The 25970-nt window shown below is 38.0% G+C and overlaps 1 protein-coding gene across 1 annotated transcript in view; it reads left to right on the forward strand.

The window, feature by feature from the left end:
• Positions 1 to 25970, forward strand: part of ABCA13 (ATP binding cassette subfamily A member 13) — a 519839-nt gene that overhangs the window by 247152 nt on the left and 246717 nt on the right. The window contains exons 36-39 of the mRNA XM_036739641.1: positions 5049 to 5186; positions 7293 to 7479; positions 10673 to 10891; positions 20365 to 20561. Of these exons, the coding sequence (XP_036595536.1) occupies positions 5049 to 5186; positions 7293 to 7479; positions 10673 to 10891; positions 20365 to 20561 (741 nt within the window). The remainder of the gene's footprint in view (positions 1 to 5048; positions 5187 to 7292; positions 7480 to 10672; positions 10892 to 20364; positions 20562 to 25970) is intronic.

The following is a 25970-nucleotide window of genomic DNA, read 5'->3' on the forward strand; positions in this document are numbered from 1 at the left end:
TATGGAGATGGTCATTTCATCTCAAGAAAACTATAGCAATCCTCTTGGAAAAAATGTGAATATGCCCCTGCACATGGTTCTGTTGCCACAGATGGATGTAAAACTGTGAGTGGATGTGGGGGTATGAATGAGTGGATGGTTGGAGGTACATAGATGGGTGTAAAAACCCAGCAAAGAAAGATATTTTTGACCCATGTGATTTATCTGAAGATTCTGTACAGACATGGGCTAAAACAGAATCCTAGTGAAAGAATGTCTGAAGCGAAAGGGACCCTAGGCATCACCTAATTCAGCCTCTTTATTTAAAAGGATGGAAACACCTTGCCAGGATTGTAATTGCCAATGGGTCTCTGCACAGTTAGCTTGAATGTTGGCAAGGGTCATCAAAGGATCCTAGTTTAATAAATATTGGGTGAATTGTGTCTGGCATGACTGTATGTGGTTCTTCCTTTATGAATATACTACCAGTTTTGGAGTGTTAAGAATAAATAGGGGTTTTACTTATTTATTTGCTTTGGTATTTACTAGCCTCACTTTCCTCATTTGCACAACTAAAAGAATGATTTTTTTACCGTGTTCCTCCCGGGTTTGTGAGTAAAGCAATATGTAAATCACAAAACAGTTTATAAAATGGATAATAATTACTATTCATAGGATAACAGTAATGCATATAATTTAATTCAAAAGCCATTATTGTTGCTATATTCAAGATTTTGTGCTGGGTAAAGGGAAAAATGCAAAATAAAATGGAACAGTCCCTGCCTCAAATAACTTACATTCTTAATACTACTACCATGACTAGGAACCTACAGAAATGCTTTTGGACCAAACCAATATCATTTGTCAGCGTAATAGTAAAGACTGACAACATGAAAAAGCCACTGGATTTGTTGGCTATAACCCAAAGTTGTTTGCCTCCAGATAGACTATTTGAAAAGGGAAAGATCCAAGAGTAGAAACAAAAGATGTTCCATAGAGTGAAATCCACATAAACTCAACCAACAGCATATCAACTGTAACAATTTGGCTTGCGGCTGTCGTGCAGGTGAAAGACCAATAACACCAGCACACAGATGGGCTACCAGCACAGGTTCTTTGATCTTCTTTTTTAAGGAAAGCAACTTTAAGGGGTTAACAATCTCACTTTAATCAAACATACATATATTATTCACTTAGTTCAGGTGGAAAAGCCAACACCCTGAACTTCAGAGCAAATACAAACAGAAATTACAAACATACATTGTATAAACAGAGCAAGTAACACAAACCAGTCCATTTATAGAAATACATAGTTACCAGAGAAGCACCAACATCTGGGTTTTTCCAAAGCCAGGGGGCTCTAGCAGCTACCCAGAGTCTCCACATCAACACTCTTCCAGAGAGTGAGAGTGCCAAACATAACTCCAACCTCTACGTTTATCTGTATACCCAGTTCAGGGCAAAAACGGTATCACAGACATGTGACTCAAACCTATGGGAACTAGGCTTTCCCTTATTTCCTAAGCAGGTCATCAAAGACTCCTGGATTTAATCAAAGAACCAAAGGCCAGACTCATCAAAGGCATTTGATTACTTCAGTGTTCCAAAAGGGAAAACAGTAAAAAAGTCCCACCTTAATTACCAATACATCAACAAAGAAACATCAAACAGATGGTTGGGTCATTTTGATTTGTGGATATTAAGATAGTACAAAAGAAATTACGAAGGTTTAAAAAGTTGGGCTTTGGGGCAGCTAGGTGGCACAGTGAGTCGAGCACTGGCCTTGGAGTCAGGAGGACCTGAGTTCAAATCCAACCTCAGATACTTGACACACTAGCTGTGTGACCTTGGGTAAGTCACTTAACCCCAACTGCCTTGCCTTCCCCCCTCCAAAAACAACAACGAAAAAAAGTTGGGCTTTAAAGCACCCATACTAAGTGATCAATGAAGATTATGTGTGCCAAGAGACAGTTCATGACCCCTGAAAAAAAGAGAAGTGCAGGGTGTTTAAGTGACTTATTTAAGGTCGTATGACTACTTAGTGTCAGAGCCACGACCAAAACACTGGCTACTTTAGCATGAGCCTACAAATAATTTAATAACTGCTACAATACCGGTGCTCTTCCTTCACCTTCTAAAATTGAGAACTTTTATTTCTTTTCTTCTTGACATTTTCATCATCTCCTTGAGACTAGTAATTAGGGAGCCATGATTTTTTTTAAAGATCTCTGCCCAGTACTTAAATCTTATAATATGGGCCTTCCCTGATTTAATGGCTTATGGAATTCAGACCTTTAATTTTCCAAGGATGTGAATTCATCTTATCGAATTGCTTAGGAAAATAAAAGGAACCACGAATGATCACATTTTATTTCATTCATATGCACAAAAGTAGGTAAGAAAACTACTTAATGGATTGAAATGAATTTAGATACCTGTATATGATAAGTATTGTTAATATGGAACTAGTACTGTCATGAATTGGCTCTTCTTTTTATTTGATATTTAATAGTCATTTCTTCATTCCTAATGATTCTTATGACATAGCAGAATAGATGTATTAGAACTTTGTAGAGCCTGGGACAGATTTGGGCATGCTTTATGTATACTAAATTGAAAGCTAACAAAATAAAAGTGGAGTGAGTCTTGTGTTTGTTTGAAATGTTAAATTATTAAGATTTTCAGTTTTAAAACTGAAGATCATGACAAAACAGCTATAACTCTTAAACTAAACTTTCTATAGTAGAGACTGCAAAATTCTCCCGGAGACTGTCCCCACCTTACAAAGAGGGTCTGTTCCAAAAACTCATTTTGGGCTGCTTGTTTGGAATGCAGAACATGTGAATTGTCATTGAACCAATGTGATAGAGTGGGACTAAGTTCCTGGGACATACCACAAAACCTGTTTAATCCTTCGATTACATGAACAAGAATCTCAAAGATGAGAATGTTTGCAGGGGTGGGGGGAAGGAGTAGATTGTACTCTGAATCAGTCTAGTAGAAACTCACACAGATAAAATCACAGATAAAAATAACGTATTTTTAGAGAATGGCAGTTTTCAAAGCATGTCCTGGGGACCCCCGGGAATCTCTAAGACTCTTTCATGGGATCCACAAGGTCAAAACTATTTTTGTAACACTGCTAAGATTTTTTAATTTCTAATAGGGTAAATATCAGTAGATATCACCTACATAAAAGCTCTTTGAGGGTTTCCCAGTAATTTTCATGAGTGTAAAAGTGTCCTAAGATTAAAAGAAAAACCCATTGTTAACACAGTGTTAAAAATGTACAATGTAGAGCAACTCTGCAAATATTTTCATTTTTCAGACTAGGAATCTGAAGATTAGGAGCTTTAAATGACTTTGCTAAAGGCACAGAATTTGTAATGCTTGGTCTAGCACAGGGTTGGAGAACCTGCAGCCTTGAGGCCACATGTGGCCCTTTTCAGAGCTGCACTGGAGGACCTAGAGAGTCACATATGGCCTTGAGGCCACAGGTTCCCTCCCCCTGGTGTAGCACTTCAAAGCAGATCTGTCCATTCGGTCCAAGTTCAGTGCTTTTTCCAGTATATCAAGCTACTTCTCACTGTTCCTCAAAAGTAAATGTTTGGGTCACAGAATGTTAGGGCTAGGAATAATAATGCCAATAAGGCATGAAATAGTAATGCCAATTCATATTTCTGGGATACTTCAGTTTACAAAATGTTTTATGTGTGAGTAGAGGCAGTTAGATGGCACAGTGGCTAGAGTGCTGGGCCTAGAGACAGGAAGATGTGAGTTCAAATCTCACCTTAGACAAGAGGTGGGGAACCTGTGGCCTCGAGGCCACATGTGGCCCTCTAGGGCCTCAGGTGCAGCCTTTTGACTGAATCCAAACTTATTTGTTCTGTGAAGTTTGGATTCAGTCAAAGGGCCACACTTGAGAACCTAGAGGGCCTTAGGTGGCCTCAAGACAGCAGGTTCCCTACTCCTGCCTTAGACCCTTACTGGGCAAGTCATTTCATTTTCTCTTGCTTCAATTTCCACGTCTCTAAAAATGTGAATAGTTATAACACTTACCTCCCCAGGATTGCTGGGAGGACAAAATTAATGACTATTTGTAAACTGTTTTGCAAATGTTAAAGTGCGATATAAATGCTAGTTTTTATTGTTTTTATGGCAAACCTCATCAGGAAGGTAGTGCAAATATCATTATCATCATTTAAAAGAGGAAGAAATTGAGGTTCCAAGAAGTGAAGCTGCCCCCAAACACTTCTAGGTACTTATTGATGTAAGCTAGAAGACTAAAGTTTAGGACTCCTCATGCCATTTAGTGCTTTTTCCATTAGCTCCCTTTTCAATTTCCAAATTTAGAACTGAATTTATTGTATTATTTCAGTTCAATCAATCAACACGTATTTAATCAGTACTGTATTTCAGGGGCGCTGCTAAGCTCCAGGGATTCAAATACAAAGAATGAAACAATCCTTACTTTCAAAAGACTCCTATTCTAATTGTACCAAATAGGATTTAGAACTTTATTTCTATGAGAAAGGTAGCCAAACTACTAACTTTAGATTTGAGAAATACGTCATCTTCCACTACTTTCTCTTAATCATGAGTGCTTTGTTAGCAGCACTGGTTGCAGTTGGGGATGGAGTTACGAAGGAATTGGGTAGGTTGGGATGATGTTAGTAGCAGGAAGATTGCGCCAGGGTTTTATAAAGAAGGGATACAGAGGCAGGAGGATATAAACTGGAATTAGTAAGCTGTGAACTTTCTACCTATAGAAAAAAGAAGGTTCCTTTCTACATTTAAATGAAAGGTGACACCTTGATAGGTTTATCATATTCCCAGGTAATCTGAGTTAGGGGCCAGGGGTGCTGCTGCCATAGAGAATAGGGGCATGTCTCTACACTGAGAATACAGCATTCATAATTTTTATATATGGGCCACCTGTATAGCAGAGACTATCAATATTATTTTAAACATATTTCTTCTAGATATAAAAGTAGATATATGGGTTCTGTAGAATCTCATAAATTTGAGATAATAGCTTCATGTGTTTTAATTATAATCTTTACTTTTAGGAAATTTTGGTTTAAAGAAACCATGGTATTTTCCCTTTACTGCGTCATACTGGCAGAACTTGTGTGGCTTCAAGATGAGGACGCAACAACATTTCCACTCCAATCTATTGTTCTTCAATGAGAACTTCATGAATAAAGGTCTGTAAAAAGATAATGGATTCTGATGACTTTTTTATACTGTTTTTTTGGGAAAGTGGTGATTTCCAGGTAAGTCCTGGAGTGACTCTTTATAAGTACATGTAGTGAGAACTTTTTGCCTTCCTCTGGACTGCCATGCAGGGGACTTTTTGGATTTCTATGGCATTATGGCAGCAACCATGCTTGAAGACCATGGCTCCTCTAGTTTTTAATTGTATGCAGTCTTCTTTTAAAATTCATCGTGGACCAAAATTTGCTAAAGAATATATCAAAGTCTCAAATGCAATGCCAAGTATAGCCTTATGTTGGGCTTTATCCCTATAATCCGTATGTGCGTAACCAAAAATTCAACAGTCCTAGAAAGATCACAACGACAGAGTTATGAAAAAATAGGAGTGTGTCTATGGGATTTTGTTACTAGAAAGGATCTTAAAGATGACTTAGTCCGATCATCTCATTTCACTGATGAGAAAACAGAATCCCAGGAATAGGAAGTGACTTGCTTTCTGTCACTCAGTTAATTTGTGATAAGAATCAAGACTAGAACAGAATCCTTTTGCCATCCAGCTCAGCATTCTTTCCATGGGGTCTAGGGTTTAGATAGATTTTAAACATGTGGATAAATAGGGGGATGAACTATACAGGATCATGAGTAGAGTTAGAAGATAGTAATTGGAGCTGGGATTTCCTTGGTATACGGAATCGCCTCAGGAGAAAACTCCCTCCATGCAGACTGTTGGCACCTATCTATGCAATGTAAAGCCTTAAAGGGTTGCTTAGAGCAGGGTTTCTTAAACTTTTTCTACTTGCAACCCCTTTTCACATTTTGGCAGTGCTGTTGGCGTTGTGTGGCCTGAGGACACGTGCAGTGCAAAGTGCTCAGGCTTTGTGTTTAGAATGCAACGTGGGCAAGTGCTGCCAGAAACACCTCGGATTCGTTACTTGTCTGATTTTTAATTAATTTTTGTTGTTGCACATTCAGAAAACTTTTACTTTTGCCAAATTTTATGGGGTCATGACCGACAGTTTAAGAAGCACTGACCTGGAGCGGTGGTGTCAGACTCAAATCGGAACAATAAAAATGGGGTCCACTAAAGCATATGTGAGGATCCCTATGGCTGTTCATTGACTTAAAAAACCACATATTACCATTACCTATTTTCTCATACTTTTGCTTATTTTGTTCAATATTTCCCAATTACATTTTAATCAGTTTTGGGTTGCACTCAACAATGTACTGTTGTAGGGCAGCATAATTGACACCATTTGCCTTGAGCACTGATGTATATGTATATCAGAGGCAGAATTTGAACCCCAGTCTTGCTGACAAGCAAGGACAGGTCTCTACTACACCATGCCGACTCTCCATGTCACACTACGGGTGTGTACATACAAAGAATTTATGTCTTGAGGGAACCCACATTTTAAAAATTCAAATCAAATATTCTATTTTATGGATGTACATTAAATTTTAACTTTTATTATTAAGCAAGCCCTTTTTGGTTAGCCAATATTAAAACATAGTTTTAGTATGCAAATATGTCATTACCTATCTTGGGAAATTCATTCCATCAATGCAGGTTGTGAACTTTCGATTACTTAGTAGCTAAGTTCTAAGGAGTTTACAGTCACAGAAAGGTTATACATCTAGCTTGGACCATGAAGCTAGTGAGTTTCAGAGGAAACATTTTAAGCTAAGTCTTATAGCATCATAGAGTTGAAGCTTAAGGGGACGACAGAGATCAATTAGTCAAGGCCCCTTATTTTATAGAGTAAGAGAACAGAGACCAAAAGAAGTTAAAGAGCTTACCCAAGTAAGTAGCATAGTTGGGATTTGAACCATATCCTTTGCCTCTACCTCCTAATCCAGCCCCCTTTCCTTACTACCATGCCAGCTCCAAGCCCAGCCCTCTATTCACTATAATCTACTGAATACGGTGACTGCGCATCTGTTTTTGTGTATTTCTTTAAATGATGGCCCCAAATCAATTCAAGACCTGAACAATGTAGATATCATTGTGAAGATACCAGTGTATTTTCAATAAATGTCTTTGATATTTTCCAAGCCCTTGCTAGTTCATGACATTATTTTGTTCATCCACACAGGATCACTGCCATCAAATAGGCAGAAAACAATCGAGGACAGAGTCCATGCAGGAGTGACACTGGTATCAGTTACCAAGGAGTATGAAGGTGACAAAAAGGCTGCAGTTAAAGAGCTTACGCTCACATTTTATAAAGGTCAAATCACTGCTCTGCTGGGGCCCAATGGTGCTGGAAAGACCACAATTATGTATGTCTGCTTTAAAAATGGTATACTATTAGGTAATTTAGTTCTTTTAAGAGTCAGTTTATAAACCAAAAGAGTTGTTATCTAATTTTTGCTTTCTACTGCAAAAAATTCCAAGATATATGGCACCAGTCCACCCAATGGTGCTCCACTAAATGGCCAATTTTAATCTGTCTTCTTCCTTAACTACCCAATTTAGTTTTTAGGCCCTTACTAGAATAGAGCTTTCTGTATTCTTGAGGCTTTGGTGGGAGGTGGGTGGGCTACAGGGAGGGTGGAGTGGTTTGTGAACCTTGAGAAGCAATAAACATCTATCTCTTCACCATGAAAAACAAATCCATTCTCATTTCCTGCAAATCGAACTTGTAAGAAATTGACCATGTTTTATTTAGTTCTTACAAACTCAATGGCTCATGTGATTTTTTTTTCCTCCCACTAAGTTCAATTTTCCTTGAACCCAAATAAGAAGATGAAGCTCAGAGAGGAAATAGCATGACATTTATACTGCTGAGATTTTTTTGGTAGCTCTGGCTCTTATGAAGGTTGTCTCAGTGACCAAATGACATAAAAATTTGGGTACAAAAGCAAGATTTGGCTATAGAAGTATGTGACAAATATTAAAATAATCCTTGATGAATCAAAGGCTAGGAGTCAGACTGTGTCTACACAATATTCCTGAAGTGAATCAAAAGTGGGAAAAAATATTGGATTTTGTAATTTTGCTAAACTTAGAACACATCTTTCTATATTCCATTTTGTCTCAATAAAAATGGGAGATCAATCTTTATTAAACTGGACTAATTTGATAGTCTTCCTGTCTCCCCTAACCAACTTTTGCTTGGCTTTGTATCTAAAGACAGAAAGAAATTCATAAAACTCCAGCAGTCCATAGGAACTGACAAATCATTTGTAAAAGAAGCCAAAAGAAATTGCATAAAGTTCATGCTATTTTTCAGGTGCTAAAATAGTATGGCAAGACAGAAAAATGGAACTATTTGTTAGCATTGAAACACTTTAAGAAGATGGTTAGACAGAGCAATATGGATTCAGAAAACTGTTGCTGTGTTTTGTCTTCTCAAATACACTTTATAATTTAAAAAAGTGAGATTCTATTTTATAGGAATCATTAGATTAGGATTTGAATTTTGTCCTCCTTTCAAAATTCATTGATTTTGATGCAAAAGCACCTCAGAGGTCAATAGGTCAAAAATTTTCATCTTACAAGTGAGGAAACTGAATCCCAGAGGTCATCCAGCAGAACCAGACTTTATACCCAGATGCTCTGACTGGAGGACGGTTGGGATCGCTCTTGGGCTTTCATCTATACTTGTCTCTCAGTCAGTCAACAGGCATTTATTAGGCACCTACCGTGTGCCAGGCACTGTTCTAAGTGCTGGGGATACAAAGAAAAGCAAATATAGTCCCTGTTCTCAAGGAGCTCTCAGGGTAATGGGGGAGATGACATACAAACAAAAATGTATGAATAAGATAAATTAGAAATAATCAATAGAGGGAAGGTACTAGAATTAAAGGGTTCAGGAAAGGCCTCTTGTAAAATGTGATATTTTAGCTGGGATTGGAAGGAAACCAGGGAAGTCAGGAAATGGAGGGAGAGATTAACCAGGCATGGGAGATAGTCAGTGAAAATGCCCAGTCTAGAGAGGGACTGTTGTATTTGAGGAACAGCAAGGGGGCCCGTGTCACTGGATTTCAAAATATATAGATGAGAGATACAGAGGAAGAAGTAAGAAGTAAAAACACTGGAAAAGTAGGAAGGCTGAGGTTATGAAAGGCTGTGAATACCAAACAGATTTGTTATTCGATCTTGAAGTTGATAGGGAGGCACTAGAGTTTGTTGAATGGAAGGGTGGGGATGGGGCATGATAGGGTCAGATCCACCCTTTAGGAGGATCAGTTTGACACATGAGTAAAGGATGGACTGAAGTGGGGAGAGACTTGAGGCAGGGAGATCAATCAAAAGGGTATTATTATTACTATAGAAATAGTCTAGTTGCAATAATGAGGTGATGAGGACCTGAACCAGAATAGTGGCACCATCAGAAGAGAGAAGGGGCCAATACACCAAAGATGTTACAAAGGCTAAATCGACAGTGTGGGTAACAGATTTGGATAAGGGGTGGGAGAGAATGAAGAATTGATGACATCTTTGTTGTGAGCTTGGGTGACTGGTGTATAGTAGGCTCTTAAAAATATGTAATGATTGATTGATTGGGTAAAGGCCAATGTTTCTGGATCATGGCATTCATCAAGGGGAGTAAAGTGTAAAGAAGACTGGAAAGATAGGAAAAGAGCAAATTGTAAAGGACTTTAGAAGCCAAACAGAGGATTTTATATTTGATCTTAGAGTTAAAGGTGCCCCTAGAATTTATTCAGTAGGGGGATAACATAGTCAGACCTGTGCTTCAATATCACTTAAGTATCTTATCTTAGGTAGGATGATCACTAAGCTAAGAGGAAGATGGACTGGAGTCAGAGAGATGAACCAAAATGTAATTGTAATGGTCCTGGCATGAGGTGACGAGGACCTGAAACAGGGTGGTGACTCCGTAAATGGAGAACAGATGGTCACCAGAGGCCTAAAACCTGAAAGAAATTAGGAAACATCAAAGCTAACAAAGATAAAGGTGAATCTTTTATACTTCAGCTTCATGTTCCCATGATTTTATCCACATGGACACTCCTTCTATCAGTGAAGATTGCAACTCCTCTGTGAGTTACAGAGTTTAACGGTTGGCTGTGGCCAAAAATTTCATCACATAGCAGTGAACTTTTTTTGGGAATGCCTCTCTGAACTCAGGTAGGCGTGTCTACAGGTGGCAGACATACAGTCTGCATTCTTGGCCTTTCCATGTTAGTAATTTGCCAGAGTTTGCCCTTTGCTGGAGCCTTGAAATATCCAGAATGAACACCACACCATAAAGAAGCGCCAGAGGATGATGTTAGAAAAGGATATATCTGGAAAAAGGATAAAGCCATGACTTTAGTGTTAATTATCAGTCAAAACATTGCCATTAAAACCCTGGCAAAGATGGGAAGATCTGAGAAAGCACTGTTTTTGATGACTAACCAAACAAACCAATGTGTAGCTACGTCTTTGAATTGCCCTATATTATGGCTACATCATTTTGTGGATTATTGACTTGTTACCATTGAGAGTATTTCTTTTCTCTTCCAGATCTCTGTTGACAGGACTGTACCCTCCTAGTTCTGGTACCATCATTATTAATGGCAAGGATATGCAGACACAGCTTGCTGCCATCAGGATGGAAATGGGTGTATGTCCCCAGTATGATGTCCTATTTGACAACTTATCTGTACGGGAACATTTATTGCTATTTGCTTCAATAAAGGCACCACTGTGGACAAAGAAGCAGTTATATCAACAAGTCAATAAGTTAGTATTCTTGCTCTTTTATTTCCTTTTCTCTTAGGGACAACGAAAACAATACTGCAGAATATGGTTGGAAGTATGGGCTAGATTTTTGAGAAAGAGAATAGAGTAAAGACTGAATTGGATTCAGTGAAAAGACTTTCAAAAATACTTATCATGTATGCTGAATTAAGTAAGAGCTGTGGGGTATACAAAAGGAGATTATAGACCTAGCTGAAAAAAAAAACCACTTTTATCTGTGAGATAATTAGATATTAAACTGCATTATTCAGTATTATAAGGAACTAAGAGAAAGGTGAGATCAGTGAGGCTGAAATAGTCCTATAAATTTTCATTGAGAAAGTGAAACTTGAGCCAGGCCTTGAAAGATGGGAAAATGAATCAACAAATGAATGAGTGAGTGAATGAATGAATTAAATGAAAAAGTATTAAACACCATGTGCAAAGTATTGTGCTAAGTGCTGGGGATATAAACACATAGGTGAAAGTCTCTGTCCTCAAGGAGTTTTCATTATAATAGAGGGAAACTTCTGGAGTGATGACCAAGAAAAGGTGTTTTTTTTTTTTTCTGGGAAGTCACAAGGATGTTGAATAGAGCAAAAGGGTAGTGCACTGGTTACTGTCCAGAGGCAATAGTAGTGCTGATTTGATTATAATTCTTAGCGTAAGAGGTAATGGTGTAGAGGGCACATAACTACCTCAGGAAAGAAAATAGGGTAAAGATAGGGAAACCTGGTCCCTGGGAGGTCAGAGCTGAATGGATTAAGTCCTCTGGGTTATGGCTGGATTTTATGTTAGTGAAGAAAGAGGGAGGGTGTCACAGGGTAGAAGAAGGCTGCTAATTTGTACTCCTGATGAAAGGAGCTCAAGGTGAATTTTTTTTATACTTCACATTTCCGTGATTTTATCTACATGGGCACTCCCTCTATCACGCAAAATGTAAAATTCTTAAAGCCAACGTGGTGCAAAAGGGAGGAACTTGACTACTCTGTGTGATAAACATTTTCACCATTTCAAAAAATGTAAGTGCAGAAGCAATTCCATTAACAATGGAGCCACAGGGGTTGGCACATTTTGTCATGTGTGAAATCATTTTTGTGTCTCTGGACCTTATTTTGGTTTGGAAAAGACTTTAATGTGACATTTGTCTACAGTTAACTCAATGTTGTCACACGTACTGATCATGTTAACTCACGGTTTGCCTTCTCCATAACCCAGAATGATTTCAGTCAGACAGAAGGAAGACATTCTGGCACCCACGGCTATTTGGTGTAAGAGCAAACAACTGAGGCAGATCAGGAAATCTTTTCTGCAAGAGTATCAAATATGGAAGTTTCCAATATGAACTTTCTAATGTAAAAATTTAAGTGCCCTTATGCCTCAATATAGTACTAATTCTAGCCCCATAATCCTTTGATGTTTGTGTATGTGTTTTTTAATAATTCAAAATTCATACCGTGTTAATAACTTTCTAAATTTGATCCAGACTTCAGAATGATAAAGTCAAACAGAATGAGGTGAAATAAAATAGTGTTTAAGAATTAATCTATATTTATTTCAACAATGACATTTCTAAGGTGACAAAACACATATGCAGGGCAAGAAAGCAGTTTATGTGGAAAAAAAACCCAATAATAACCAAACAATGCAGGGTCTTAATGGGCTGCAAGCTAAAAAAGGGTCACTCAGTCAAATACTAAACATATATTTAGCACCTACTGTGTTCAAAGCACTGTGCTAAGTGTCAGTGATACAAATACTAAGCTCATATCAAGAAGGAAGCACTAAGTGGTATGATGTGGAAGTCAAAGGAGCTAATGTAATTTTAAGCTTCATGAATAATGTCCAGAGATTATAGTGCACTGTCTTCTTCCTTGTTTAGATCACATCTGGGGTACTTTGTCTACCTTTTTATAAACATTTCAGAAGGGACACTGGAAATCCTGATGTAGAGGAGGATGACCATGTTAGTAAGGGAACTGGAAACTATGAAATATGAGTATTGAATGGAAGAAAAGTAGTGATTTTTTGAGCCTGGGGAAGAGAAGACTTAAATTGAGATGTATTAGTTATCTTCAAATATTTCAAGGGCTATTGTGTTAAGGGGTTTAGATTTGTTCTGCTTGATCCCAGAGGGCCAACTAAGACTAATATTTCAAAGTTGTTGAGATATGGTTTTGGACTCACTCAGAAAAAAGAAATGTCAGTAATTAAAACTCTTCAAAATTGGAATGTGTTCTTTCAGGTGTATCAGAGACCTCCATCTCACTGTAGGTTCTGTGACTACTTATTAGAGACGTTGATTTCTATTTTGAATAACAACCACCTATATGTGACAAGCACTGTGCTAAGTGCTTTACAAATATTATCTCATTTGATCCTTGAAATCACCCTTTGTATTAGGGGCTGTTATTATCCCCAGTTTACAGCTGAGGAAACAGAAGTTGAAACTTGCCTAGGATCACACAGCTAATAAGTGTCTAAAGCAGGATTTGAAATCAGGTCTTCCTGACTTCAGGCTACCTACCTGCCTTTATTTTAGTTAAAGTTTAGACTAGATGACTTCTAAAGCCCCATGATTATAGAATCATAAAGTTTGAGTTAGAGGGGACTTTAGGGGCTAGGGAAAATTAATATTGCGAATAGCCAATATTTCTATGTGGTTCATTCTTCCCCTCATTTTGAGAAGACCCCACTTCTGAAAGGCAGGCAGTTCCTAAAGGCTGTGATGGAACAAGGTGATTGCTCCCAGTCTCTAAGGCATCTTGTTCTTTAAGTAGCCTTGGGTTGGGCCCTTTGCTTCTATTTACTACATAAACAGAAGCCGACATGAGCCAGGCTCTCCCTAGGGGATGACTCTTGTGTCCTTGCTGCTTCAATAAAGTTTGGAATGATCTGGTCCCCCATGGGGAAAACCTGATTGAGATGTCTTTTATTTTTCTAGCAGCTGGGCCTCATAGAGCTACTAGCATTCCTTAAATGTTAGAGAGGCATAATCACACATATCTGAAGGCCAGCTTCTGGCTGCTGATTAGTCTGTCTCTCTCTCCGCCACTTCCCCCCCCCCACCAAGTTGAAGTAATTGGGAGAAGCTGAGAGCTCTTAGCCCACCTTCTCATTAAAATGTCCACCAATCAAGATTGCCTTATATATATTTGCCAAGGGGGGTCCAAATGATGTACTGTCAGGCCAATCAGAAGGGAGACATACCCAGGTTTAAAAGGTCCTATTGCCTATAACTTAAGGGTACAAATGGAGGCAGACCACAAGACCTGGGTACTAATAAATGATATCTCACTTGGAGAGTTGCCTCAGTTTGCTCTTTGTTAAATTCTGCTCTCCCCAGGGTCATTTAAACCAAGCCTTTCATTTTATAGATGATGAATTCAGATATCTGAGAGGGTAAATGACTTTCAGGAGGTCACATAAGTAATACAGCAGAAATGAATTTTTAGCTCATGTATTCCAACTCCAATTTAGTGCTCTTTCCATTGAATCATGTAGCATTGATTCTTATTTATCATGCTAACAACAGCATAAAGCACGTAAGGAGACTACTATCGTGATGAGATTAGATTTCTTCACAGTTGGTCAATCTGGAGAAATTTAGTTCAAGTCCTCATGGGGTTCTAAATTTGCTTAATGCCCCATAGAGAACTAAACTACCCAGTCTTGAAGATCATGACTTATGTTTCATGTTTATATCGCCTGGCTTCCTTTATTTTGGTTAAAGGTTGTACTGCCTTCATTTTTGAGGAAAGGGAGTCTTCCTTATTTCTGAAATTTCGTACAGTGACTAGTGCTTCATTTCAATTTCAGCCAAAATAACTCCTGTGAGAAACATGGTTTTGGGGATCACTGGACTTCCCCAAATTGTGAGAACACATGACTTTGGGGATCATTGGACTTTCTAGGCAGGGCCAAAGTCCTGAGGAAGAACCCTGTGATAATCCCTAGGGAAGGCTGTACAGACCACAGGACTCTCAGAGGAAGACCAAGTGGTAGCCACCCCTTAATCTGTGGGGATCACAGGGCCTCCTAGGGGTCAGACCCTAAGGAGGACCCAAGTGATGGCCCCTTAGGACAGGGGTAACGATTCCCTCCACTCCTGCTAGAGTTATGGTTAGTTTACAGTCTTTATTTTTTTTACATAGTTTTCCTAGGTTATACAGTTTATACAGGTAGGATAATAAGGATACAGAAACAAAAGTGAAGTTAATTAGATTTTCCTTGTCTTAGTTTAAGATTAAACTATATTCTTTTACTTCCCCTACTTTCCCTCTTTAACATATGCAAATTATGCAAATCAGTAGGCCTGAATTCTTGACCAAGACCAGACCCTAGATAAGCTTGAACTGGTTCAAGTGGGTTTGGCCTCTCTAATTCCCCAGACTACCTTTTCAAAAAGCATGCACATGCCTATAAGCCTCTGACCTCTCACCTGACCAACCTTGAGGCCTGGCTTCTGCTAAAGCTGGGGTGGGGGAGGGAGGAGAAACACACCTTTAGTTCTGTGGAAACAAAACTCCTCCTCCCATTTTTTACAATTCTCTTTGTTGTGTTTTTTTAAACATTTTTTTGGGGAGGAATTTAAAACAGTGACTTTCCTTTAAAGGCATCCATGGAATATCAGATTTGGAAGGTATTAGAGTCCATCTAATCCAATTGGCAGCTTGGACAAACCCAATAAGTGTTCATCCAACCTTTGTTTCAAGAATTCTAGCGGGGCACCTAGATGGCTCAGTGAGTAGAGAGCACTGGCTCTGGAGTCAGGAGGACTTGAGTTCAAATCTGACCTCACATACTTGACACATGTAGTAGCTGTGTGACCTTGGGCAAGTCACTTAACTCCATTTGCCTGCCTTTCCCCCCTCCAAAAAAAATGCTAAAACAAAACAAAAAAGAATTCTAGTGAGGGACAGTCTACTAGCTTAGAAGCATCCTGTGGCATTAGGTTCCATTTTATTAAAAAATATATGCTGTGCAACCAACAATGGATTTTTCCCAATAATAGTAGACATATAAATTTATTTTCCCAATCTTATTTGTTATGGAGCATGGTTTAATGGAAAGAGTGCTGGGTTTTGAGATGAATGCTGTCAACTTGAAAGTTCCATTAAAATTTGTGTTATTTTTATATTATGATGGCATTATTCAGGTGGGTCCATCATTTTCCCGCTGTACCTCTGTATCCCTACTGGATACATGTGAAATTGCCGTTGTGATTTCCTCAGCTTGGGAAACTCCCAGTTAAAGAAATTGTTTCCACAAATGTCCAGTCATTTCAATTATATCTGTCTCTTTGTGACCCCATTTGGGGTTTCTTGGTAAAGATATTGGAGTGGTTTGCATTTCTTTCTCCAGCTCATTTTACAGTTGAGGAACTGAGGCAAATAGGGCTAAGTGACTTGCCCAGGATCACACAGTTGGTAAGTATTTGAGTCTGGAATTGAACTCATGAAGATGAGTCTTCCTGAATCCAGACCAGGTGCTCTTTTCACTGTTGCCTCTCCCTACCAAAGGCAAATAAGCAATTCTGTAATGTAAAGTCTTAGAGAGTTGCTTGGGGGCACTGACAAGTTAAGTGACCCACAGGTAGTCACATAGCCAGTGAATAATAATAATAGCCAATAAGAGGTAGGAGATTTCCTAACTCTAAGACCAGTATTCAATCCATTACATCACATTATCTCTCTTTAAGTAAATAAAAGGCAGTAATTAACAAAGTAAAATTTTAATAGTTCACAATTTTAAAATGAAAGAATAATAATATAAGCCATTCCCCAACTGATAAATGATCTAAGAATATGAACTTGTAGTTCTCAAGGGAAGAAGCCTAGCATATCTATAGCCGTATGAAAAAGTGCCACAAAACACTACTAACTAGAGAATTGAAAATTAAAGCAGTTTCAAGATTTCTCATCTTAACCGTCACATTGGTGAAGATGGCATTAAAAGAAAGTGATAAATTTTTGAGGTGCTGTGGGAAAACAGCACTACTAAGTGAACCTGTGAATGGGTACAAACATTCTAGAAAGCATAAACAGTGAATGCCCTTTGAACCAGATATACCACTGCTAGGCCTATATCCAAAAGAGATCAATAAGTAGAAAGTGTCCTATGTGTACAAAAGTATTTATAGCAGTTCTTTTTTTGTAGTGGCAAAAAAACTTTAAAAAGATAGTTTTCAACTGAGGAATAAGAGAATAAATTGTAATATATGAATGTGATGAATATTATTGTGTTGTAAGAAATGAGCAAATGGATGATTTCAATGAGACATGGAAAGACTCGTGTGAAATGATGCCAAGTAAAGTAAATAGGTGTAGAAGAACAATTTATACTATAATATCGACATTACATTAAAGAACACTTTTGAAGACTTTTATAGACTGATAAAAAATGAAAGAGCACAACCAGAAAAATTTATACAATAACAACAAGACTGTCAAGAGAAAAAAAGACTGAAAGCTGGCAGAATGATTAATACAATGATCATTCATGATTCCAGAGGACTGATAATGAAACATATTATTCACCTCTTGGTAGAGAAGTGATAGATTCAGAGAATGGAATGAGACATATATTTTTGTATGTAGTCATTGTGGGAATATGTTTTGCTTAACTATGCATATTTCATATAAGGAATTTGTTTTTCTTTTATTTTCAGTAGGGTAGGAATGAAAGAGAGAAAAAGTAGATTTCTGTTCATTTAAAAAGAAACTTAAAATTGAGAGGTGGGAGCGTGCTACAGATGTAGAGTGCTGCATACTGTATGAAATTATTGCATTAATTTTCTTTAATTGTTTTACCTTGTTACAAGAGACCTGGGGGGGGGAAGGGGTAGTTGTTTTTAATGTAAAAATAAAATGAAATTTTTTTAAAATGAAAGAAACATCTGGTAAGACTGAATATCTGGTTATAACTCACAAGTATTCTTTTCTCCTAGTAATGTACCTCAATTCTGTTGCTACAGGCAAATTCAAGAAATCAAAAGAAAAAAAGAAGCATTAAGTACAGAGGATATATAGATTAGATTGTATTTCAAAGCAAATATATTGTGGGAAAATAATCAGAATTTGCATGAGTATATGGTGCTTTCTCTACTCTAATAGTATGTGCTCAGAACTTAAGCCACTTAAATTTCTATCAGTGTTTGTCTGGCCTTACTGCACAGTGAATTAGAATATGTGAAGATGGACCTGTCTAGGTAGAACAAATTCTAATCTCAACTTTCTTTGAGAGATCTCCATCTGGCTATATTCAATATCGCACTTAGCTTTAGAACATAGATAATACATTAGCAAATTGGACTCGCTAGAAGTCACTAATGGAATCAAAATAACCATTATGAGAGGCAGTGAAATAACATAATGGATTAGCTGGACCTGTAATGAAAGTTAAGCATTGCTTAGAAAAAAATGGATATAACCGAGTAATCTCAACTATAGGGAATGAACATTTCAATATGCCAATGCAAAAGATCTAAGTGCATATCTACTTACAAGATCTGGGGAAAACTACTTGAACTAGTAGAGTTAGTGGTCATATCATCAGCACCCATCTGCCCATTCATTTTTCAGATGTTTTTGAGCATCCTCTATGTGCAAGACTCACACAGGATGAGAAGGCATGGATGGATGGGTTGTTGTGGAACCTGTGAGATTGAAAGGAGTATCCACCTCAATGGATCATGGATCTATTGAAACATAATGAGTTTTATTTAAGGAATGACATCTTTATGTTATACAAAAGGTTTGCAGGCACCAAGGGTACTTAATATTGCAAAAATTGAGTCTATGTAGATGGTAGTAAGCAAACTATTTTCAATCTACTGTGTTTAATTTGCTGAAAATTGTTGGGCTTTTTGATGAGCAGTTAATGTATTCATGTTTATTAATAAAAAACTATTTCCATAGAGAAATGAATATTCACCAGCATGAAAAATATTCATTAACTGCTTGCATGTAGAACTGAGTTAAGCACTGTGTAGAGGCAATTTACAAGTGAATACAACATAGATAATGCACTACTTACTGATGGGGTATACTGTACTTGTTGATTCAAATACAATAATGTCGTTGGCTATTTGTTTATTCATTCTTTCATTCAAGAAGCATTGAAGGCTACTTTGTGCTAGGTGCTGAGGAGACAGAAACAATACTGTACAGATTTGTTATGTATAACCATAGTTTGGAATGGAAAGCAATGAATGACGTGGTGGATATACAGACAGTTAGGGACATGTAGGATTGTGGTAGTACAAGACAGTTGTAGAGGGCTATAGGAAAGAAAGGAAACATTATTTGGGAATGAGGAGGTCTAGGAAGGATTCTAGGAGGATGTGTCCTCTAAATTGGGTATTAAAAGTTGGGTGGGAGTTCAAAAGGAGGCAGGGCAGTCAAGGCATAGTAAGCATGTTGGATGCATGCAATGAATAGTAAAATGTGACCATAGCATGATAAATAGAGGGCTGTAATTTGAAAGAAGGACTGGGAAGTTTGTAAGTTACCAGGTTGTAGATGACTGTGGATGCTGGGTTGAAAAGTTTGGATTTTATTCTGCGTGTTAGGGAAATATTGAATACTTTTGAGGAGGGGATTAACATGATTAGATTTGTGCAGAAAGATGCGTAATCTGACAATAGTGTGAAGTCAGTCAGTAGTCAATAAGCATTTATAAAGTGCTTAATATGTGCTAGGCACTGTTCTAAGTAATGAAGGATTACCCCTTTAAAACAGGAAGGGATCTAAGAGGTTACCTGGGCTTATCCTGTAGGAGGGCACTCACTCTACCAATTCAGGTTAGCATCTTCTCTGAAATTTCTTGTTATAGAGTATTTCCTAGAACATTTAGAGGTTAAGTGACTAGCCCGGGCTCATGCAATCAGTGTGTGTCAAAGGAGCCACTTGAATTTAATTCTTAAAAGGCAGCCAGGTCAGGAAGATCTGAGTTCGAATCTTGCCTCCTTTACTATCTGTGTGATCCTGGAGAAGTCACTTAGCCTCTGTGTGCCTTAGTTTCCTCAATTGTAAAATGGGAATAATACTACTACTTACCTCCCATGGTTGTGATGATCAAATGAGAAAATTTCGTAAAGTGCTTAAGCACAGTGGCTGGAACACAGTAGGTGCCTAATAAGTGTTTGTTTCCATTATCTCCTTTTTATCCACTATGCTATGTTGCTTCTCATATAAGTTTGGCATTACAGATTCTATTCACTGATTTAAGAAGTAAGGAAACTGAAATCCAGAAATTAAGTAATTTGTTTATGGTCACATAGTAACTGAATTGCAGAGGCAGAATTTAAGCTTCAGTTCCTCCTGATTCCAGGTACAATGCTCATTCCATCAAACAGAGCTAACTCTCAACTGTAGCCTACTGAATTTTAAGGAAACATTTCGACTGGGTTGAGATCTATAAGAACAATATCAGTAGTTTATGGACCATCGTGATAGGCTTTTTTCGTATTCTAGAACCCTTCAAGATGTGGAGTTAACCCACCACCAACACAAGCACATCAGAGCTCTCTCTGGGGGAATGAAAAGAAAACTCTCCATTGGCATTGCCTTTATCGGAAACTCAAACGTCGTTGTTCTGGATGAACCTACCAGTGGTGTGGATCCTTGTGCCCGCCGGGGCATTTGGGATATTCTACTGAAGTATCGAGCAGGTAGAAAATGAACACCATTCTCTTTTTTGTTTCGATAAGATAATGTTTGTTTATAATAAAGCTAAGATAGTCATTCACAGGACCAAGTCTTGCATCAAGAGAGATCAGGACAATTTCATTTCAGAAATTGTTTCCTAGGAAAATAATGAAAAAACTCTTACGGGGAAAAAACCCAGTAAGAATTTTAGATTTATTCACACTATTCCTTTCATGTTCTTTAAGGCTTTTATTTAAGAGTCATAGTTAGGTTCAAATAGCTAACTTTCCCAATGCAATAATGGTGTGCATATTCCCTCTATTAGTGTAAATAATAAACCCTCCATATCATCCCATACTTTTAGATTCTTGTCTATTTTTTCCTATAAATCACCTATATCTGATCCATCTAATACACAAGAAGCCTTTTTTTAATTCTTTAAATATCTTAGGGGTACCAATACAGTGCTCAGGGCTACCTGGAGCTTCATCCTTGAAACATGATAGATCCATATTCTTTTACTGTGATGTCTTTGAATGTATCTTTTATACTACTTACTTTTACATTGATGCTTATGCCAATCTATAGCAATTCTCCAAGAAATATGTGCTTATGGAATAACTAAAGGGACTTCCCACCCAATGGTATATCGTTGTCTCAATATATGTGGTTCTTCCTTTTATCTCATGCACAAGAAATAAAAGCAGTTTCAGCTATCTTCACACTCTAGGACACTAAGAATTCAAGTAGCAATTCAATGAACTAAGAAGAGAGAAAGCTAATAATCCCTAAATCCTAACGTATTCATGCAACAACCTTCTCTACCACCAGCCTCTTTTGCCTGCCATGCTTCAATAGCAAGGTCACACAAACTGAAATCCAAAAGGCAGAAGCTTATTGAGCCTGAGGCAGTATTATGTCAGTGCTCTGTGACAAAACAGACCTCCACTAGAGGACTGAACAGAGTATGTGGCTGTGTGGTATTCCTCCACCTGAGCAAAAGAGCCCAGCATCCAGCTGTGACCAGTTCCGTTTCTCCAGAAGTCACTAGGGACAGAGACTGAGACTAGTGAGTAGTTAATTGCTCACTAGAATGGATGAGGTAGCTTTGAGGTCCAGCTCCCAGAGGAACTACAGTCAAAAGGAGTATAAGAAAGTTAGCAATAGGGAGAGAGAGGGGGGAAAGTCTGATATTACCAAAGATCCCAGGAAGAAAAAAGCTCATTTAAGACTTTAAGTGTAAATAGATAAACCACCAAGGAAGCTATTAATGACAGAAGGAAATGTGGCCTCCAGCTCAGGTAAACGAGTCCATGTTTGTTGAGTTGTTTCTGTTGTGCCCGACTCTTCATGACCCCATTTGGGGTTTTCTTGGTAGAGATACTGGAGTGGTTTGCCATTTCCTTCTCCAGCTCATTTTACAGATGAGGAAACTGAGGCAAACAGGGTTAAGTGACTTGCCCAGGATCACATAGCTAGTAAGTGTCTGAGGCCAGACTTGAACTCAGGTCTCCTGACTTCAGGACCATTATTCTATCTTGTGCTGCTCGAAAGAGTCCACATATCCATGAAAAAAATACTGCATGATAAAAGTGAATTAACATCTGATGGGGCAGAAATCCTGTATATTCCCAAGACAAAATGGAACCATAGTAAAGTGTTTCTGAGTAATATAAGAGAAATAAGAAATTGTGAAAACATAATTCATGGTCTGCACCGCAGTAAGAATTAACAAAATAGGGAAAAAAAACCACCCTTCAATCCACAATGGCAAATCTTACTAAAGAAACTAAAGAGAGAATAACTGATTCTGATTGCAATTACATGGAAGAGAAGGACAATTTGGAAGAAGAGAACAAAAAAAACAACTAATATTCTAAGAAAATGTTCTTCATATAAGCAAAACATTGATTTTGAAGACTGGAAGCATAGAGACAACTTAAATATTGTAGGTCTCCCCAAAACCAACCTGCTTGGGAATATTGAAATCACTATATAATCTAATTTACTCTTCTCTTCCTATTCAATACTGATCCCATCCCATGTTAACCAAGGGAGTTAGGATAAGGATTTCATTAATGTAGGGAATTCCCTGGAAATGAAACTTCCTTTACGAACACAAGACAACACCTTTCCAAGAACAACTTACAGTCTTATAGAGTTGCTTAGAACAACAAAAAAGTTAAGTGGTTTGCCTATGGTCACACAGCCAGTATAGATGGGTTAGAAGTAGTTTTTGAACCTAAATCATCCTTGCTTGCAGTGTAGCTCTCTACAAAATTTCTAAATTGTCAACCATAGTTAGTATTGATTGTGTTTACTGTTCTACCCTCTGCAGCTTTAGGACAGTGGAAGGGACCAGGAACTGGAGAGAAAGCAGGGTGCAAGAAGAAAGAAGATCCATTTTAAAAATAAATTATCCTTTTTTAAGGACCTTTGATTCCAAGAATTTTGAGACTGAAAAAACTCTGTGGTGGGCTAATTTTCATAAGTGGACTTGAAATTGGGAGCATTATACTAAATGACTTCTTGGTCCTTTCAAACTGTGTGATATTTCCTCACTTTCTTATTCTGGCAATAGTAGACATCAACATACTCCTTTTTTCCCTTTCCATGGAAGCTGACAAGCATGGGAAGTTAACATGACAGGATATCTGATGCTTCATCAGAATGACAGCCAGCAAGCTAAATAAAAAGAAGGCAAATCAAGAGAGAAAGAAAATTCTCTCCCAAGGTTCTTCATCTCTTCTGAATTGTTTCTCTTGTTTCCTAGTAATTATTATTATATTATTATTAGAAGAGTCATTCTGAGTGAACACTAAATTGTTATAAGATGGACGTTTCTGAAAATATTACACGAACCTCAATGGTTTTGATTTCCTGTTTTGAGATTTTCTAAGTTCTTTATGTGTTTTATGCTTTTTTCTCTCCCCTTCCTCCATTTGACTTTGAACTCCTTGAGGCTGTGAACTATTTAGCCTGCAGTGATCTCCATGTTGGTGGCCAAGGATGCTTGAAATTTAGAGGTTCAGGGCTTTCTATCTTCGTGGTCTTTTCTGTTGTCTCAAGACAGAGTGTTAGGGACCTCAGGGGCCTTGCCTACTTGATGCTGGCTGCTTCTCTCTACACTCCCTGAGGTTTTTAAGGTCCTCACAATAGAGCATTTTTACTCAACCCTCCTGAGGCTTTTTTTATGGGAGCCCTTTGCTATTGCTTTCTCCAGACACAGACACTATATATTTCCCATCTCTGATCCTGCCAGGAGGGTCCCCTGCACTTGTGCTGGTTTTGTTGGGGGAAGGGAGAAAGGGAAACTTTTCTGTTGTCCATGGGCTTGTGGCTAATGTTTTAGGCAGTCCTGGGGTGAAATAAGTAGTAGGATATCATTGGATTTCTTGATCATTATAGGGTCCGGTGGGAATTTCGTGGTTCTGTTGGAATGAATATTTGGGAGCTGGGGAATCTGCATGCCATTCAGGCCAGAAGTCTTCCTTCCTCTCTTTGCAGTCTTATTACAGTTTTCTGTCTTCCATAAACTCTATGCTCTCCCCATACTGGCCTAATTATCATTCCTCACAAATGATGCTCCGTCTCTCATCTTCATGCCTTTATACTGCCTGTCCTCTATGCCTGGGATGCTCTCCCTCCTTCCTTCTGGACTCAGATTTTATGCTATTTCTTCAGGATGCAGATTCTATGATACTTTTTGCAGAAAGACTTTTCCTACCTACCTTTCCATCCCCTCCTCACCCTACTCCCCAACCTGGATGCTAATGCCTTCTCCTCTAAGGTTACTTTGTTTCTATTTTGCATGTATCTTCTACGTTATCTATATTTTTACATGTTGTCTTCCTTATTTGAATCTAAGCTCCTTGAAGGCAGGCATTGTTTTTATTTTTATTTTTTCACATCTAATGTTTAGCATGTTGTCTAGTAGGTTGTAAGTGCTTAATACAGGCTTGTGGTTTGATCAACCAAACTTATGATTTCCTTGGTACAGGGAGCTCCCATTGAGGAAGCTCCTTCTACCACACTGCATAAACTCTCCAACTTAGAATTTTTGAGAGTTGTCTTTATCACTGAGAGGTTAAGTGCCTTCCATTAGTCACATGGCCAATATGTGTTAGAAGTGAGACTTGAACCCAGCTTTTTCTGACTCTGATCCTGGCTCCCTGTGACATCTCTTCACTAGTATATACCAGATTAGGTACATCATTTCATGTAGCCTAGTAGTCTATTTCTGAAAATGAAATGATTTATGAGCCACAATGGCAGTTGAAGGGTTAGCAACCTTTAGCATGAAATATATCATAAAACCCTTAAAATATAGCATGAAAACATTGCATAGAATTCTTAATATCTCCTTAACAATCCATTATGGACATATACTTTGTTCCTTTATCTAAATTCTATTCTGAACTATTTAAATTGTATAGATTGTTTTATTTTTAGACATAGAAACAGTTTAGAAAATTTTCATTTGAAATTAACTGCAAATAACGGAGTATTAATTAAATGTATCACTACTCCAATCACTTGAACTCAGGGGCTTAGTTCACTTCTTTTAGTTCAAATCAATATTGTCTTTGGAATGTTATAATGAGTTAGTACCCAGGAAAGCACCTGCTACTTCATTTCTTTGTGGCTTATAATTCACAGTTCCCTTCCACACATATCTACTCTCATAAATTAGTTTGGCCTTCATTTGGACCTGCTTGTTCTCTGTAAAAATATTGAAATTGGATTAAGAACTACCGTGACTCTTTTTTTCCTGCTTCATTTTATTTTCAAGATCAAAGAATAAATGTTTATTTCACCTAAGTTGTTAGCATTGAACTTAATATAAGCGATTTAGATACGCTAAAGTAACAGTTTCATAGGCTTCAGAATTTGAAGGCCAACCAATCCCTTCTCCTGTTATCAAATCTTATTTTTAACTTTGCAATATCTCTTGGATATGGTCCATTTTCTTGTAAAGCCACCACCCTGCCATAGACCCTTCTCACCTTATGACTGAATTATTCCAGTAGCTCTCTATTTGGTCTCCCTGCATCAAATCTTTCCCCACTCTGACCTGTTCTCCCCTAGGCAGCCAAAGTGATTTCCCTGAAGTATGTTTCTAATTTCGATACCTGTTTTCTCATTTAACACCAGTGCCCCACTGTTACCTTCACAACCAAATGTAGATTCTCTGTTTGGCATTTAAAGCCCTTTAAAACCTGGCCCCTTTCTTTTGTCCCTCATATTCTTACACTCCCCCTCCACGCATCCTGTGATCCAGCTTCCTCGACCTATTTGCTATTCTTTGTGCACTCTATTTGCCCTCTCTGGAATCTATCTCTGGAATGCTGCCCTTTACCCCCAGCCTCACTTTCTTCCATATCTTAGTTCATTTGTTTTCCTTCAAGACTTAGATCAAATCCTACCTTCTC

Source organism: Trichosurus vulpecula, chromosome 9 (genome assembly GCF_011100635.1).
Source record: "Trichosurus vulpecula isolate mTriVul1 chromosome 9, mTriVul1.pri, whole genome shotgun sequence".
Taxonomy (NCBI): domain Eukaryota; kingdom Metazoa; phylum Chordata; class Mammalia; order Diprotodontia; family Phalangeridae; genus Trichosurus; species Trichosurus vulpecula.